The sequence below is a fragment of the Schistocerca nitens genome, chromosome 7 (assembly GCF_023898315.1).
Source record: "Schistocerca nitens isolate TAMUIC-IGC-003100 chromosome 7, iqSchNite1.1, whole genome shotgun sequence".
NCBI classification, from domain to species: Eukaryota; Metazoa; Arthropoda; class Insecta; order Orthoptera; family Acrididae; genus Schistocerca; species Schistocerca nitens.
The window spans coordinates 173,828,687-173,844,938 of NC_064620.1; the positions used below are offsets into that span (position 1 = coordinate 173,828,687).

Here is a 16,252-nt window from a genome sequence, read left to right on the forward strand (position 1 = left end):
ACTCATATACCCATTTTGTATATTCCTGTACAGGTGAGAAATTTTACTTGAAAGTTGCTTGCCCAGTGTTGGTGGATACATACAATATTACAGTGCCTGTGTTATTCCGAATTATGAGCCAATGTCCCTTTGGACATGCATGCACACAATATCGTATTTATCCCCATGAATGTCCAAAGGAATATTGCTTCATAATTTGGAATAACATAGGCCCTGCAATATTGTATTGTGTAATATAACTTGTTTTCAAGAGATTGTCATTTCTGTTTATCTGATCTTCCAAGTCATTAGCCACCTCTAACAGAGTCACAATGTCAATGACAAACCTAAAAGTTTTTTTCTTCTCCTGTAACTTTAATTGCTTTTTCCAAATTTCCCTTATGTTTCATGCACCGCTTTCCCTGTGTACAAATTGAACAACACGAGGCAGGCCATGAAATCCCATCTCACTCCCTTCTGAACTACTGCCTCCCTTCTGTGTCCTTCAGTTCTTATAACTGCAGTGTGGTTTTGGGCCAGCTGCTCTCTGTATTTTATCTACAACAATTTCAGAATTCAAATAATTTATTCCAGTCAACAGTGCCAAAAGCTTTTCCTACATTAACAAATGATTTAAAGGTAGGTCTATCTCTCTTCGATATATTTTCTAAGATGAGTTGTTATATCAGTATTACCTTTTGTGTTCCTACATTTCTCCAGAACTGAAAGTGATCTCTCCCAGGTCAGCTTCTACCAGTTTCCCAATTTTTTTTTTTTAGTTAATTATTGTTAATATTTTGCAGCCATAATTTATTAAACTGATGGTTTGGTGATAATCCTGTCTGTTAGCATCCACCTTCTTTGGTATAGTGATTATTATGGAGAGTAGGGTCTTTTTGAATCTGGGGATTTTTCATCCTTCTCATGTATCCCATATATCAAGTGGATCAATATTATGAAACAGAAAGTTGCTACTCACCATATAGTGGAGATGCTGAGTCGCAGATAGAGACAACCAAAAGACTGTCACAAAATAAGCTTTCGGCCAATGAGGCCTTTGTCAATAACAGATCTCTCGCTCACACACACACACACACACACACACACACACACACACACACACACACACACACACACACCCATGACAGCAGTCTCTGGCAGCTGAATCCACACTGCGAGCAGCAGCAGCAGTGCATGATGGGACTGGCAATTGGGTGGGGGTAAGGAGAGGCTGGGGCAGGGAGGGGGAGGGATAGCAGGGCAGCTAGGTGTAGTCCGGAGGTTAGACGGTGGGCAGGGGAGGGGCAGGTGGGAGATGGGGTAGCAGAAAAGGAGAGAAGTAAAAAGACTGGGTGCATCGATAGAATGAGGGCTGTGTTGTGCTGGAATGGGAACAGGCAAGGGCCTGAATGGGTGAGGACAATGACTAACAAAGGCTGCATGCTATGTGAGCATGACAACCAACAAGTTGTCTGTCCACATGAAAGGCCACCAACAAAATGTGGCTGTAAACAAGTGGACCACCCTATTGCTGAGCACGTTGCCCAACACAACATCCTTCATTTCAATGACTGCTTCACAGCCTGTGCCATATTGATCCTTTCCACCAGCACCAGCTATTCTGAATTGCGCGGCTGGGAACCCTCGTTGCAATATATCCTACGTTCCCGTAACCCTCTTGGCCTCTACCTTCGTCAGTCATTGTCCTCACCCATCCAGCCCCCTGCCTGTTCCCATTCCAGCATTATACAGCCCTCATTTTACCAATGCACCCAGTCTTTTTACTTGTCTCCTTTTCCACTACCACCCCTTCCACCTCTCCCCCTCCCTGCCCCAGCTTCCTCCTTACCCCCACCCAGTTACCACTCCCCTCATGCACTGCTGCTGCTGCTTGCAGTGTGACTTCCACATGCCAGAGACTGCAGTCATGTGTGTTGTGAGTGCATTTGTGTGTGTGTGTGTGTGTTTTGTGTGTGTATTTTTGATGAAGGCCTTGTTGGCCGGAAATTTATTTTGTGACAGTCTTTTTGTTGTGCCGATCTGTGGCCCAGCATCTCCATATATGGTGAGTAGCAGCTTTCCTTTTCATAATATTGTTACATTCCATCCTGGATTTTCCATTGTTTGATATATCAGGTGAAACACTTTTGTCATGGTTGGTTCAATAATTCTGAGCAAATTTTGTTTACATCCGGTGCCTTGTTTTGAGTTAAGTCTTTTTATGCTTTCCCTTCTTTGCTTAGCACTAGCTTGCCAAGTGAGTTCTTGATGTTCATACAGATGCTTCTCACTTCTCCAAATATATATGGAATCTAACTTTCCTACAGTCATGCATGCTTTTAGAGCTTTGTATTTCTCTGCTGCCCATTTCTGCATTTCCATTTGAACTTTCTCTCTGTCCCAATTTTAGACATCTTTATTCCTTGTGCCTGCTCATTTGATGTATTTTTGTATGTCTCCTTTCATTGGTTACACTTAATAATATCTCATGTGTGATTCTCTGCACTTTGTCCATTTACCTTGTTTCTCTGTTGTCTTTTCTATTTCATGTCTCAAATAAGCTAGCCATAATCTTTGTTGTCTTTCTTTCATCTATTTCAATAAGTTGTTATCTATTGCTCCCACTGAAACTCTCACCAATCTCTGATCTTATCCAGACCACGCTCTTTCATTCCCTATCTTTTTGCAATTTCTTCAGCTTTAGTACACATTCACTAATCAATTAATTATTGTTGACACCCACATCTGCTCCTGGAAGTATTTTGCAGTTTAATATCTAATTTCTTAAGTATCTATCTTAATATTATATGAAGGTGTTCTGAAAAGTAATGCCTCCAAAATTTTTATATGAAAAATCTTATAAGCATTTTAAATAAAGCAAATTTTATTAACAGTCTACATCTATACTTTTCATGTCTACATATCTATTTCTCAAGAATGTCACCCTGGCAATGAAAACGTTTCACCTATGAGACACCAGTTTGTTGATACTGTCACTGTAGAATATTTGACCTTGTTGTTGGAACCACAACCTCACCTCTGCTTGCACTGCTTCATCACTATGTGAAGTCCTTGAACGTGTTCTTTAAGTTTTGGAAACAGATGAAAATCAGATGGGGCCCAGTTGGGACTGTATGGAGGATAATAAATGACAGTGGACACAAGGCATCGGATTTTTTGCTTATGTTGCAGTGCTTGTGTTGTCCGGCATTGACATGGTGAAGGAGAGGGTGCTCCATGTGTGAACAAACTCTTCAAATTCGAAACTCAATTACAGCACACTGTTTCTCATGGAGAGACATAATTACATTATACGCTGCCATGTTACACACTACAATTCAGAGCCCTCCAGTGAGAAAAGGCTGCAAATGTGTAAACACAGAGAATAAAGATAGAGAACATTATTAACATTTTATTTATTTTAGAAACGTAAAGAGTTTTCACATTAAAAATTTCAATTCAATGCTTTTCAGCACAGCCTCATGTCATTCATCTGAAACCTTCCAATGTCTCTAGGTCTCTTTGATGTATACAAATTTTGTTATTATGTTTAATCCAAGTATTATCAATCATTAAATTGTGCTTTGTGTAAAATTCTATTAGGTGGCTTCTTGTTTTATTCCTCTCTCCTACTATTTTTCTTCATTCCCTTCCCTAATATGAAAACCCTTGTCACCCATCACAATTAAATTTTTGCCTTCCTTAAGGTCCTGAATAATTTTTTATCTCATAACACATTCTTCAGCCTCTTCGTCATGTGTGGAAGTACTTGGCGTCTATATTTGTGATATTGTGGTGGGCTGTGGTGGCTATGATAATCTGTTCACTGCGCTGCTTGTCATTACCCACATTTCTTTTTTCTTTTTCATTACTCCTGTGTTACCTCTGTTTGACTTTGTGTTGATAAACCTGTGCTCACATTACCAGAAGTCCTGTTATTACCCCTGTTGTAACTTTCTTTGCAGGCTTTATGTTTCTGTAGTGGATACAGGAGTGAAGAACAGATGTGGTTCATGGGCAGAGAATTCAGATATTAATTTAATCTAGGGCTAATGTCAAACAGGAAAAGTAATACATAACTTTGTTTACTGTAGTTCCAGCATCAGTTACTAACAGTAGATTTGAATGTTGAAATACCTACAGATGCAAAGGTTTACAATTCAGGCAGACTTCAATAGAATGACTATTCTGCGGATGACAAGTCCTACCACTATGAAATGGCTAACAACAAAATGGGCTCTGTGCATCAATGTTTGAACTTAAGTACATGTTCTGCTGGAGCTTTGTAGAGGGGATGCTTGCATATCATTCGCAGCAGCTTAAGCATTTGTGGTAGCACCCTATGTCATGATGGCAGCTGTAGGAAACAAGGTGGCTTGACTGGCAGCACACATGTTTTAAAGTGCAGCCAACCAGATGGTGGCTGACACCGCAGCTCCCGTACTTCACGAATTACCACTATATCTACTTTCAACCTACCCTTTACCTTTTCATATTTGCTAAACTACCTGAGTAAGGGATTTAATATTCCATCCTCTAAACTGTAGAACATCAGATTTGTTTTCTCTGATGACGTCATCATCTGGAGTAGTCTCTGCCGGGGCAGTAATTTCCCCTTGCCTTTAGCCGTGCTCCAGTATGAAAACAGCAAGGTCAAGGTCATGCCAGGTAATATTACATGGCCAGATCAATCAGTCAGCTAGACTGTTAACCCTGCAACTACTGGAAAGGCTGCTGCCCCCTTTCTGGAACCATAGCTTAGCCCCTCCACAGAGATCCCTCTCATGTGGTTGCATCTATAGTACGCCAATCTATACCACCAAGGCATGTAAGCCTCACTACCATGGCAATATCAATGGTTTGTGGGGGGGGGGGGGGTCATTGGTACTACTACTCTACATTTTTAGTGCATTAAATTGAAGATCCTTCACTTTTGTGATGTGCTGTGCCACATTGTTTCTTTAGCATGCATTATAATCGGAATAGATCTTCATTTTCCATCCTCTCTCATTCCATTACTGTCTGTACTTACTGAAAGATACAGCTGATAGTTATATGTGAACATTTTGTTTATACTGTTAGGTAGACTAATGTTGTGCCATTTGAGACACGCTGGTTTTCATGTCTGCCTCTGGAATACATTGCACAGATAGCTCAGTATATAGTCATGTCTCCACTGAGAAAGACTTCCTGATTGTCACATATACACTGGAATATGAAAAGGATGTTTGATGCTCTGTTATCAGCTGTCTTCCTATGTCTGTACTGATCCAGAATCCCTAATCTCCATTAAATGAGATGCTCTGCAATGCAAAAACATATGGCTTTTTGCCATATGTATTTTGATTGAAACATAAATTGAAATACATAAGGAAAATATGTAATATGTATTCCTCTTGGGGACACACTACATAACACCACAAACGGGCAATTATTGTTAGATTACAAACTGGAGTGCTTTTGCTTCAAATTCTGCCCTAAATGGCTTGGGTAATGTGGGGAGTTGAGGAGACCTGTGAAACAATGCCATCAATTTGTGCTAAAGAGTTGAAAATTAAAAAAAAAAATGTTAATCAGGATAGGTACATTGCCTTAGGGAATTACAGTGCCCACCCTATTATTTATTTATTATATACTAGTTGTTACCCATGGCTGTGCTCGTATATCGGAAGTTTGGTTATGAGGAGTGATGGTGAGTAAGTACAGTACTGTACGTGCAATTTATTTTATTTATTTATTGTTCCGTGGGACCAAATTAAGGAGAAGTCTCCATGGTCATGGAACGAATCAATACATGAAATTATAACACGATATTAGAAACAGATAAAATGAAATATAAAAAAACATATTCAGGTGACAAGTCGTAAGTTTAAATAAAGAAAATCAACAATGTAACACTGGAATTTGCTTAATTTTTTAGCTCTTCCAGGAGCTCCTCGACAGAATAAAAGGAGTGAGCCATGAGGAAACTCTTCAGTTTGGACTTAAAAAGAGTTTGGGCTACTGCTAAGACTTTTGAGTTCTTGTGGTAGCTTATTGAAAATGGATGCAGCAGAATACTGCACTCCTTTCTGCACAAGAGTCAAGGAAATGCATTCCACATGCAGATTTGATTTCTGCCTAGTATTAACTGAGTGAAAGCTGCTAACTATTGGGAATAGGCTAATATTGCTAACAACAAACGACATTAAAGAAAATATATACTGTGAGGGCAATGTCACAATTCCCAGACTATTGAATAGGGGACGAGAAGAGGTTCTCGAACTTACACCATATATAGCTCGAACAGCCCGTTTTTGAGCCAAAAATACCCTCTTTGAATCAGAACTACCCCAAAAAATAATACCATACGACATAAGCGTATGAAAATATGCGAAGTAGACTACTTATCGTGTTGAAGTGTCACTTATTTCAGATACTGTTCTAATGGTAAATAAAGCAGCATTTAGTTTCTGAACAAGATCCTGGACATGGGCTATCCACAACAGCTTACTATCTATCTGAACGCCTAGGAACTTGAACTGTTCTGTCTCGCTTATAATATGCCCATTCTGTCTGATCAAAATATTGGTTCTTGTTGAATTGTGAGTTAGAAACTGTAAAAACTGAGTCTTACCGTGATTTAGCATGAAATTATTTTCCACAAGCCACAAACTTATTTCATGAACTACATTATTTGTTACTGTTTCAATATTACACACAAGATCCTTCACTATCAACTTCTGCAGTAATATTTTGTGGTCAACACAGTCAAAAGCCTTCGTTAAATCAAAGAAAACACCTAGCGTTCGCAACCTTTTATTTAATCCATCCAAAACCTCACAGAGAAAAGATAATATAGCATTTTCAGTTGTTAAACCATTTCTAAAACCAAACTGAACATTTGACAGCAAATTATGTGAATTCAAATGCTCCAGTAACCTTGTATATACAACCTTCTCGATAACTTTAGCAAACACCGATGGCATAGAAATAGGTCTAAAATTGTCAAAATTATCAATGTCTCCCTTTTTATAAAGTGGCTTCACTACCGAGTACTTTAATCGGTCAGGAAACCAACCACTCCTAAAGGAAAAGTTACAGATATGGCTAAGTACTGGGCTAACATACATAGAACAATACTTCAGTATTCTGCTAGATACCCCGTCATGTCCATGAGAGTTCTTGGTCTTTAGTGATTTAATTATTAACTCAATCTCCCTCTTGTCAGTATCATGGAGGAGCATTTCAGGTAACAGTCTCGAAACACTTTTTTCTACGAGCGCTATATGATTCCCTGTTGGGACTAGATTTCTATTTAGTTCACCTGCTACATTCAGAAAGTGATTATTAAATAGTGTACATATATGCGACTTATCAGTAATACGGACATTCCCACTACGCACTGATTCTATAGCCTCGACCTGTCTCTGCAGACCAGCCACTTCCTTTACGACTGACCATATGGTTTTAATTTTATCCTGAGACTTAGCTATTCTATCTGCATACCACATACTTTTTGCCTTCCTAATAACATTTTTAAGCACCTTACAATACTGTTTGTAATGGGCTGCTGCATTTAGATTTTGACTGTTTCTAACGTTTTGATATAATTGCCACTTTGTTCTACAAGATATTCTTATTGCTCTAGTCAGCCACCCAGGCTGCCTGTTTGTGCTAGTACCCTGTTTTGAACATTCTAACGGAAAGCAACTTTCAAAGAGCATGAGAAAAGTCTTGAGAAAAGCATTATATTTATCGTATACTGTATCAGCGCTGTAAATATCTAGCCACTCTTGTTCCTTGATAAGGTTTACAAAGGTCTCTACAGCAACTGGATCAGCTTTCCTAAACAGCTGATGACTATATTTAACACGTGTTGCAGCACAAAAACCTTTTAGAGTTGAAATTTGTGCATCATGATCTGAAAGGCCATTCACCTTTTTGCTAACAGAATGCCTTCTAGTAATGAGGAATGAACAAAAATGTTGTCTATGGTTGTTCTACTGTTCCCTTGCACTCTCGTTGGAAAGAATACGGTTTGCATAAGATTATATGAATTAAAGAGGTCTACCAGCATCCTCTTCCTTGCACAATCACTTATACAATTAATATTGAAGTCACCACATATAACTAACTTTTTGTATTTCCTATAAAGTGAACCAAGAACCTCCTCTAGCTTTAGCAAAAATGTTGTGAAATCGGAGTCTGGGGATCTATAAATAACAACAGTTAGAAGTTTAGCTCCGTTAAATTTAACCACACCTGCACAACATTCAAACACCTTTTCAGTGCAGTACTTTGAAACATCAGTTGACTCAAATGGGATGCTGTTTTTCACATACATGGCTAATCCCCCACACCGCAAAGAGCTCCTCGAAAAGCTGCCAGCCAACCTGTATCCTGGTAAAGGAAGCCTCTGAATTATCTCCTTATTTAAGAAGTGTTCAGATATACCAATAATTTCAGAGTCAACATCTATAAGCAGTTCACTAACTTTATCTCTAATACCTTGTATATTTTGATGAAATATACTAATTCCCTCATTACTCGGATACCTAAGCTTTGTCAAAAGTGGTTCCTTTGTTAGAGAGACTTCCCTTAAGCAGGAATACCTATCAGCTGACTTCAATCTAAAAAAGGTGCAGCTCTAACACCCGCTATTGCAGGAATTTTCCCATGAGTGATCCCACCAACCCCACCTATGCTGTCACCTATAAGCTTTGCCAACCTCCCCTTCCCATACCTGTTGAGGTGCAGGCCATGTCTAGTGGAACTCGTCCTGCTGATAGACTCCACCGACACCACTGAAATGTGACCCATGCTTTCTGTCATCAGCACACCCTCAAGTCTCATGTTATTACGCCTGATGGCTGTATTAAGATGAGGCCGATCGTGACGCTGAAACAGTTCCACGAAATGCACATTCGTGTTGCCAGTCTGAGTGGCTATCTTTTCCAGGTCACCATCTATGTTATACTCCCCATCCCTATCAATACTATTACCAGCCCCACCCACAATCACTACCTGATCATCTTTAGTAAATTCCCTACATAACCCCCCTATGTTAACGGTCACCTGAGCCAATCCTGCATTAGGCTTCACAATGCTGGTGACCTGGTACTCACTCCCCAGCACTTCCTGCAACTGCTGGCCTACACCTCTGCCATGAGAACTACCTAACAGCAGAACCTTCTTCTTCCTCTTCAACTTTGCAACTGTTCTAGCCACCGTAACTACTGAGGTCTGCTGCATACTTCCTACATCAACAGCTACTAGCGATTCCTCTCCACTAGACTCTGACAGTTGGTCATATCTATTGTAAACACCAATAGTAAAACTATCTGAAAATCTTCTTCTCCTAGCAGATCTCTTGCCAACAGCCAGCTCCCATTCCCCAACCCCCTTCTCCCTCCTCATCCTATCTAGCTCCTCCTGTGCGTTTTTCAACTGCACCTGAAGGGCACAGATCTTACGCTCCTGCTCCTCTATCAACTTACTCTTGCTACATAACCTGCAGTTCCAGGAGAGGATCTCACCAGAATGCCCACTGGCTTCCCCACTGCATTCCCCCCAGTGAAAATACTTCGAACATGTCTCACACCGCAATCCACTACTCACGAACCTACGGCAAAGCCCACACTTCTCACTCATGGTAAAATTTTACTTTTTCTAAGTTCTGCTACTACAATAAGAAGATGTTAAAAATCTGACTACAATAATCACAAACTTACTCTACAAGGGAAGTAACTACTATTATTAACAGTATTAATAAACAACAAATGTGAATATAACAAAAGACTAATACAGAAAGAGAATCAAACGTCTAATGACACAGTAACGAAGCTGAAAACAGTTCCCAAAAGGTTCTTCTGAAGTTATTTCACCAGAAAACACCAAGAACACCAGTTGAAGACTACTAAAGTTCCTAAATAAACCACTATACACAAACAACTAATTAGTACTTAGCTTTCAATGCGCCGCTACAGCTGCAACTGGTCAGCGCGGAATGTAAACACAGGCAAGAGGTTAAGTTGCTCGATACAAAACACTCACAAATATCGAGTCACAACACAAGAAAGGCAGAGGTGAACATAGAAACCACTAATATGTCACTTTTATAGTAAATATTATCACAAAAACATCAGGTACCTCACATATCTACTGTTGGGTAAGCATAGCTCATAATGTGCACCCCACTCTCCCTCCTCCCAAGCTGTCGCAACACGACGCATCGACATGTACAGTGCCACTGCCAAGCAGTGTGTACAGACGGTCATAGGCAGGAGCACACATTTATGCATTGTGCTATTGAAGTAGCTATACATTATACAACATGTACATTATGAAATAAACATTGTGGAAGTATGGGTTGAACACACTGAACATTGCATTCAGTCCTTTGAATCATTTTATGTAGCAAAAAAAGCATTTTGCAGACGTGATAGAGATCAAAGTAGGAGTGTAAATAGCTCTTGAAGAGTAAATAGTTTTCTCTAATTCATATAATATTCTTCAAATCAATAAGTATCTTGTATTACACACTTTATAAAGAAGCTTATGTTCTTCCTCAGTTTTCAATCTTTCTCCATACCAAATTTCATCAAAATCAGTTCAGTGGATTGGTCGTGAAAGTATAACGGGAGAGTTACTTTCACATTTATAAAATTAGTATGGATAAAACTTTCAGTTATGATTTCTGTTTTTTCTGCAGTCTGATTTTGGTGAAATAAAGCCTATATTGTGCCCAAAACAATGCTCAAGCCCCATGAAAATTCATTCTGTAGTTTTGGAGAAGTATGTTCAGACAGATAGAGAACATCTACATCTACATTTATACTCCGCAAGCCACCCAACGGTGTGTGGCGGAGGGCACTTTACGTGCCACTGTCATTACCTACCTTTCCTGTTCCAGTCGCGTATGGTTCGCGGGAAGAATGACTGTCTGAAAGCCTCCGTGCGCGCTCAAATCTCTCTAATTTTACATTCGTCATCTCCTCGGGAGGTATAAGTAGGGGGAAGCAATATATTTGATACCTCATCCAGAAACGCACCCTCTCGAAACCTGGCGAGCAAGCTACACTGCGATGCAGAGCGCCTCTCTTGCAGAGTCTGCCACTTGAGTTTGCTAAACATCTCCGTAACGCTATCACGGTTACCAAATAACCCTGTGACGAAACGCGCCGCTCTTCTTTGGATCTTCTCTATCTCCTCCGTCAACCTGATCTGGTACGGATCCCACACTGATGAGCAATACTCAAGTATAGGTCGAACGAGTGTTTTGTAAGCCACCTCCTTTGTTGATGGACTACATTTTCTAAGCACTCTCCCAATGAATCTCAACCTGGTACCCGCCTTACCAACAATTAATTTTATATGATCATTCCACTTCAAATCGTTCCGCACGCATACACCCAGATATTTTACAGAAGTAACTGCTACCAGTGTTTGTTCCGCTATCATATAATCATACAATACAGTTTACAGGTTTTTTATTAGTATAGATTTCAGCCTCAGATCACACAAATGTTATCATTACTGGTTTCAACTTATCAAGTCATCATCATGTGATCTGTTTAAAAATAAAGAATTTGGGGGTGGGGGTTATAAAATACTAGAAAATTATATTACAAATCAAACTAATTTCTATACACATCTATGTCTACTTGAATACTTAGTAATTTTACAACTGAACAGGCCCACATAGGAGTTCACAGTGTTGACCCTAAGTACACAAGTGCATGTTAGAATATGCCAGTTGTGCTTTCTAATATGTTTGGTGACATCTATGGGAGATTTTAGGTACTACCTGTTCCACTGTACTGATCAATTATATGATTGCCTACCCAAGTATATTCATCTGATAAGTTACTACATAACATAATGAAGTATGACAATTGTGTATACAAATTAGCTTGGTTTTTAATGTAGTTTCTTAGCGTTTTACTAATCTCCTTTTTATTTCTTTTTAAACATATCATCTGACAATGACTTGGTAACAAGTTGAAATTGGCTCTAATACCTGTGACCTGAGGCTAATGTACATAACTAAGAAATAATAATAAATTCAAAGTTAGCACATTTTTGAGTAACTGAATTGAATGATTATTATTACAGATTTTAGGAGAATACCACCGACATTATTATTCTTCAGTGGATGTATAATCTGTATTGCACAGGAAACATTTGACATTATGATACCACTAAAGTTAATGCATCTTGATGAGTGCCATATACTTGTGAATCCTGTCAGTCATGTCACTGTTTAATCTAAGGAAATGAGGTTGCCCCCATGAGTGGAAGTATGTGTCAGAATGTGCAGCTGTGCTTTCTGATATCTTCTGTGATACATATGAGAGATTTTACGTATGGCCTGTTTGAAAGAGATGATTTACCCTGGATAGAAGCTGTCTCAAGTATAGATATAATGTTTATCCCCTTCTTCCTTAAAAAATCAACACACATCAACATTTTCTTTAACTGTATTTTGGGCAAGTGGGGGGAGGTTGGGATTGGGGGGGGGGGGGGACACTGTGTCATTAACAATATTTTGAGTCTTGACCTTTGTACATCTAAGAATCCTATACTATCAGCCGTAAGCTCCTGTCAGTGAGAGAAGAAACCTCCTTGTTACAACATACCGCAAAAGCCTTTGAACAACAATATTTAGTTTCACTCTGAAGCACAGAAATCGTCAGGAAGCTCTGAATATATTGTCAGATGCCCTGTAGGCTGTACACACTATTGGTTTGGGACACTATGAAGAGATATTGCCATGAAGAACTGCTGCAGTAGTTATCTGGCACAGCCACCGAAAAATGTAGACCTACTGTCTCTACGAAATACTGAGAGAATGTGATCCAGCTGCAAGTGGGGGATATCTTTTGTGATACATATGAGAGATTTTACGTATGGCCTGTTTGAAAGAGATGATTTACCCTGGATAGAAGCTGTCCCAAGTATAGATTGTTTACAAAATTATCATGATAACAGTGAAAGACTCTGTGCATTGCATACAGTACTTGTGTAAAAAGGCATGGAGTCGTTTCTGCTCAGGGCATGTAATACATTTGTCATCTCCAGGCCCAGATCTATGGGAAAGGGGCATGGCAGGGGGGGGCGGCAGACTCATATATCTGCCCTGGGTGGCAATTTCAGGGACCTCCAAATTCATATTCTTGAATGAAAAAACCTTGTGTCTCACAAAACACCTAGCATCCAGTGCACTTTGGCCCATCTGTCATTCATATGATTTTGAAATGCATCCCAATTGGTTTATGAACACATTCTATGTTGATTTCTGAACAAATCATAAGTTGATTTTTGAATGCATGCATAGTGTACATGATGTCTCTGCCAGGGGAGCTCTGTCACATGTAGAAAAAAAAAAAAACTTTACTGCAGACACAAGGGGGTGGGGCTATGTGAGCCAAGCCGAATAAACCTGAACAGGTGAATGCCAATCACTGTTTGTTTATGTGATTGATTGGGTGAGCAAATGATCATTGTAGTTATAATTAATAGTGAAATCCATAGATTCAGATTACCAGGGTGGAAATAAAGAAAGATCATATATTATCTTCTCAGTGTGTCCAACAAAATGAAATTTTGACAGAAAATTTTTGCCAGATTGCTACATTACAAGTTGTACAGTCCCCAGTTAACAGCTGCTTTAAGTTCTATTCTCAGATCAGTGTGAAAAAGTGTGTTGTCCAAACATGTAATAACATCTAACTGGAACATAAATGTGAGATAACTGTACCTGTGATTCTGGCAGTGTTACTGAAGTTAACTGGAGAATAAGTTTTGACAGTGGCAGGAATAGTTACAGAATTAGTGATGACAAGATTTCATACTACTACTTTTCAGACTCATAGTTGAGAAACTGGAATGTATGAATGAAATGTGAAATTATTTGCTAACATAAAACTTTTTGCTAGTTCTAGACCTAATAGGCATTTGATTTGGTATTTCGTGAATTATGTTCCATCATGTTATTTATGTAAATGAGGTAAACAAAAATCACCATTTGTACCAAAACAGTTTCGCTTATATTTGGCGTGTGTTACAATTGCTGCAATATTAGAAAGGTCTATTTTGTTTTATCTAGCAGACAGTGACAAAGTAGATGTAATCAAATCAAGAAACCACACCAGTATTGGGTATTACTTGTACAACTGCTTTTTCGGTATTAGACAATGACATTTTAATTTTTCATGTAGCAATATGTTTGATGAACTTTGATGAGGTAATAGATTCTTTTGTAGAAAGGAAAGCATGCCGTCTAAAGCTGTAGCAAGATTAGAGAGAAAAGAATGCTGGGACCTAAGGATTGAAGAAATGTGTACCATCTTGGTTGTCTCTATCTTTACTGGTTTTATGTTTCCTATATTTAATTACTGCTGGACCTTCATGGCCTGTTCAGGGGGAGTTTAGCTTTTAGTTTTAATATTTAACTTTATGTCACACAAAAGAGAAAGTTATTAGCTAATAGGCAACAAAGAGTACAAATTTTATGAAGAGTTCTTATTCTCCTGGTCACAAATATTACCACCCAGTATTAATTTTGAGTTTCTTTTTTCAAGGAGGACAGGATGTCAAACCAGCCGACTGGGAGAAGAAGAAGCACCACAGGACATTTTAATTTCCACAGTCCTGAATATAGGTTTGATGGTTCCCATTACAAAATATACACGTTTCAATTCCACAGAGTGAAATATAGTGATGTGCAATAGAAGAATGCTGTGTAAAGAGGTGTGGCACTGCACTCTGGCAACTTAAGACCAAATAACATGTCTTACATGTCCTCGAACATATATATTCTATATATAAAAGTCTTCAAAAAGATGTGTGCTACAAAATGAACATAATTTTGAAAAATCGATTTTTTTTTTTGTTTTTAATTTTTGACTTTCTAACTCAAAAGCTCGAGGGGGAGGGAGAGGGGGTGTCACTATCAAGTTTATGCCCCGGTTCGGAAGTATCATAGATCTGGGGCTATTTACCTCAGTCCAGTCTTCTAGAATAGCAGTTAACTGACTGAATGGATTAAAATTTTATTGTTGACTGATGTCGGCTTGTCCCGTTAAAGTTTTTATCTGATAGATAACTTTCAGTCACGTTGTTGACTATCATTACGAAATCTAAATAACCAAAAACAATGGAGCACTGCAATGTGTCCCTTTAAACAAGATCTAACACCTACAACTGGTCAGTATTTCATTAAAAAATTAAAAACGGCATAATATATTCTGCCAAAAAAAAAAAAAAAAAAAGAAATTAGTTTGCTTGTTTCTCTTTAAAGCACTGGAGTAATGTTCTGGTTTTATGTTTATTTCTTTGGGAAAAAAATCCAGAACAATTACCGATTTACTGTAAATAATATTCTAAGACTCTAATGTTTTCAGCATCTATCATTGTTGATTACTTACGGACACATTCAGTAGAGTTGATGTGGTCATCAAAATAATCTTCCAGGATGGCTTCAGTGCAACGCTCACATTTCTTGTACAGGTGTCGCATGTCACATTCATCTGTAAATACAGTTTCATTGATATTTTTTTGAAATCTGTTAATTTTTCTGTTGTCAATTTAGCAAAGATCAATCATATTAAAAGTTTGCATGTTTGATCTTACAGTGTTTTTGTCCAATATTGAGAATTGAAAAATATGAGAAAGGAAGAAAATCTGAAAGTCTGAAATTTTGAGTGCCACCTCTCAGATTCATTTAAAAGAAATGTAAATGCATTACAGTTTTAAATAGTGTGTGCTTTTGCATAAACTAGATTCTAATGTAGATTGCGAACCACAAAATTAAGGATGAATATACATTTGGTATTTATAGAAAAGTGTATTGTTCTGCTGGAAAATGACATCTTACTGTGGGACACTTTGCTTATATTGGCAATTAAATCTGTGAAGGGCCTGAATTTCATATGCTTCTCAATGGACAAGGAAAAGCAATAATCATTTCTCCTTTGTGGTCTATGTACAACTTATTGTGTCAAATTAGTGGTTACTTAGAAGTGAATATTTTCTGCTATGAACAATTGCTTGTCATTTTGAGTAAACAAGCTGCATAAAGCAGTGACTGTAACATAACATCTGACACCAATTATTTATAGTGCATGATAAGTTCATTTTGTTTCCCTTAGCAGCATAGGCAAAAGATGCAGTAATCCAAGACGTCTGTTTAAAAGATATTGTTTGGTTACAATAGTTTGTGAGTTATCTTTTAGAAAAAAAGAACTTTCAATTAAAGTGGTTTTATAAGAAATGATATTGCATTCTGGCT

At 38.4% G+C, this 16,252-nt stretch overlaps 1 protein-coding gene across 1 annotated transcript in view; it reads right to left on the reverse strand.

Moving 5' to 3' along the window:
• Window positions 1-16,252, reverse strand: part of LOC126194895 (centrosomal protein of 104 kDa) — a 461,734-nt gene that overhangs the window by 12,862 nt on the left and 432,620 nt on the right. The window contains exon 15 of the mRNA XM_049933248.1: window positions 15,390-15,491. Within this exon, the coding sequence (XP_049789205.1) occupies window positions 15,390-15,491 (102 nt within the window). The remainder of the gene's footprint in view (window positions 1-15,389; window positions 15,492-16,252) is intronic.